This window comes from Parus major, unplaced genomic scaffold (assembly GCF_001522545.3).
Source record: "Parus major isolate Abel unplaced genomic scaffold, Parus_major1.1 Scaffold335, whole genome shotgun sequence".
Taxonomy (NCBI): Eukaryota; Metazoa; Chordata; class Aves; order Passeriformes; family Paridae; genus Parus; species Parus major.
This window is the reverse complement of record NW_015379282.1, coordinates 89075-91341: the sequence shown is the minus strand read 5'-3', so window position 1 is coordinate 91341 and position 2267 is coordinate 89075. Positions and strand designations below refer to the sequence as shown.

Below are 2267 nucleotides of genomic sequence, written 5' to 3'. Positions count from 1 at the left end.
CTCAGAGCCCTCCCCGGCTCTCCTGCCATAAACAACAACCCAGGAAAGGCTGGAGCTGCAGCACCGCCGTGGTTGCCATGGAAAAGCCACGGTGTCCCCTTGTCCCTGTCATCCCCTGTCCCTGTCAGCCCATCCCCCTATCCCTGCCATCCCCTGTCCCTGCCATCCCATCTCCCTGTGCCTGTGCCCATCATCTCCTGTCCCTGTCCCTGTCCCCTGTCCTTGTCCCCTGTCCCCTGTCCCTGCCATTCCCTGTCCCCTGTCCTCTGTCCCTGTCCCTGTCCCTGCCATCCCATCCCCCTGTGCCTGTGCCCATCATCTCCCTGTCCCTGTCCCCTGTCCCCTGTCCCTGCCATCCCATCCCCCTGTCCCTGTCCCTGCCATTCCCTGTCCCCTGTCCCCTGTCCCTATTCCCGTCATCCCATCCCCCTGTCCCTTTGCCCATCATCTCCTGTCCCTGTCTCCTGTCCCTGTCCCTGCCATTTCCTGTCCCTGTCCCTGTCCCTGTCCCCTGTCCCTGTCCCTGTCCCTGTCCCTGTCCCTGTCCCTGTCCCCTGTCCCTGTCACCTCTGGGACACAAATCCAGCCTCAGGCTGGGCTCAGCTCTGAGCCTGAGCCAGGGATCTGCTGGGCCACTCCCAGGGGGAAGGGCTGGGACAAAAACTGAGCTTTGGGGACAAAAACTGAGCTTTGGGGACAAAAGCTGAGCTTTGGGGACCCCCACGGTGGCCCTGGCCCCGCTGGCTCTGCCCCAGGTGAGGCTCCCCCTGCTCCTCCTCCTCCTCCTCCTGGCTGCATCCCAAGGGATCAGGGAGGAAGGTCACGGCATCCTTCGGAGCGCGGCGGGGAGGGATCTGATCCCGAAAATCCGACTGAAAAGGGCTTGGAAAATCCCTCCCGCTGAGCTGGGGGCCTTGCTGACAGCACCCCTGGGTGTCCAACCACCCCTTTCCCAAGGAAAAACGGGAATGAACTGGACTCCCAGGGCGGCTGCCGCATCCCGAATGCGCTGGAATCGCCTCTGGATGGGTTCATTTCCAGCACAGCAGGGCTGTGACATCCGAGCCTCTGACAGAGCCGGATCCCAGGAAAACATGGAATTCTTCCGGCTGGAAAAGCCCTCGGGGATCAGAGCCCAGGCGCCACCTCCGGGTTTTGGGACATTTCAGGGATGGCGACCCCTGGCAGCTCCTTCCCGTGCTGGAAAACCTTTCCAGGGAATGGCTTTTCCCTGATATCCGACCTGAGCCTTCCCTGGAGCGACGTGAGGCCCTTTCCTCTCATCCTGTCAATTTGGGGAAAATCCTGACCCCCCACCCGGCTCCTTCCAGGGAATTGGAGGGATGGGGAAGGTTCCCCCTTTTCCTCGGGCTGAGCCCTTTCCCAGCTCCCTCAGCCTTTCCTGGAGCTCCAGCTCCCTCTCAATGCCCATTCCTGCACTTCCAGCAGTTTTCCTACAAAACCGACGCTCCCACCCCTTTTCCCGGGGTTCTGGAGTGAAAGGAATTCCGGGATGACCCCAGGGACAGCCTCTCCCCCAGCTCTTCCCAGGAAAACCTGGAATTCTCCTCCGAGCCCGTCCCTCTCCCTGCAGCCGTTTGTTTCTGGCTCCACAGGGAACATCTGGAACAATCCACACCTGTCCAGGTGAGGATCCTGCCCTTTCCCACCTGGAATCCGGCTGGGAAGAGGCAAAGCGGGCGTGGGGGAGGCGCATTCCCAGCTGTGGAAAACCCCAGAACCCGGGATGGGGACGGGAACAGCAAACACAGACCCCAGAGGAGGGACCCACACCCCAAACCTGGGAGGGATTTGGGAAGAGACAGAGAATCGTGGAATTTCCAGGGCTGGAAGGGCTCAGAGAGCTCCCAAATCGCGGGAAAGGTCGGTGTGGGTTTATCCCATGGGGAATTTGGGAATTTTGGGGGGGCTCACCTGGCTCTGGAGCTCGCTCTGCTGCTTTAGGCGCAGGTTCTCGGGCGTGTCTGCCACCATGGTGAAGGATTGCTTGGGGTAGTGTCTGCGAGGGAAGGACACCGTTAACGCCAGGACACGGCAATTCCCGATCCCGGAATCCCCGGGGCTGCAAAAACCCTCCAGGATCAGCGAGGCCCCCGGCAGTGCCACCCCAAAGCCCAGACCCCGAGGGTTGGGAACGTTCCAGGGGTCCTGTCCCACTCCCACGACGCATCCACAGAGGGTTGGGCAGATGGGGGATTGACCGGACAATGGGGTTTCTGGGATATTGGGGTTTCTGGGATATTGGG

General features: G+C 61.4%; 1 protein-coding gene across 1 annotated transcript in view; it reads right to left on the bottom strand.

Annotated features, from left to right (window-relative positions):
* The window catches only part of LASP1 (LIM and SH3 protein 1), a 9380-nt gene extending 7303 nt beyond the window's left edge, over positions 1 to 2077 (bottom strand). The window contains exon 1 of the mRNA XM_015616047.3: positions 1936 to 2077. Within this exon, the coding sequence (XP_015471533.1) occupies positions 1936 to 1995 (60 nt within the window). The 5' untranslated portion in view covers positions 1996 to 2077. The remainder of the gene's footprint in view (positions 1 to 1935) is intronic.
* Between the last annotated feature and the right edge of the window lie 190 nt (positions 2078 to 2267).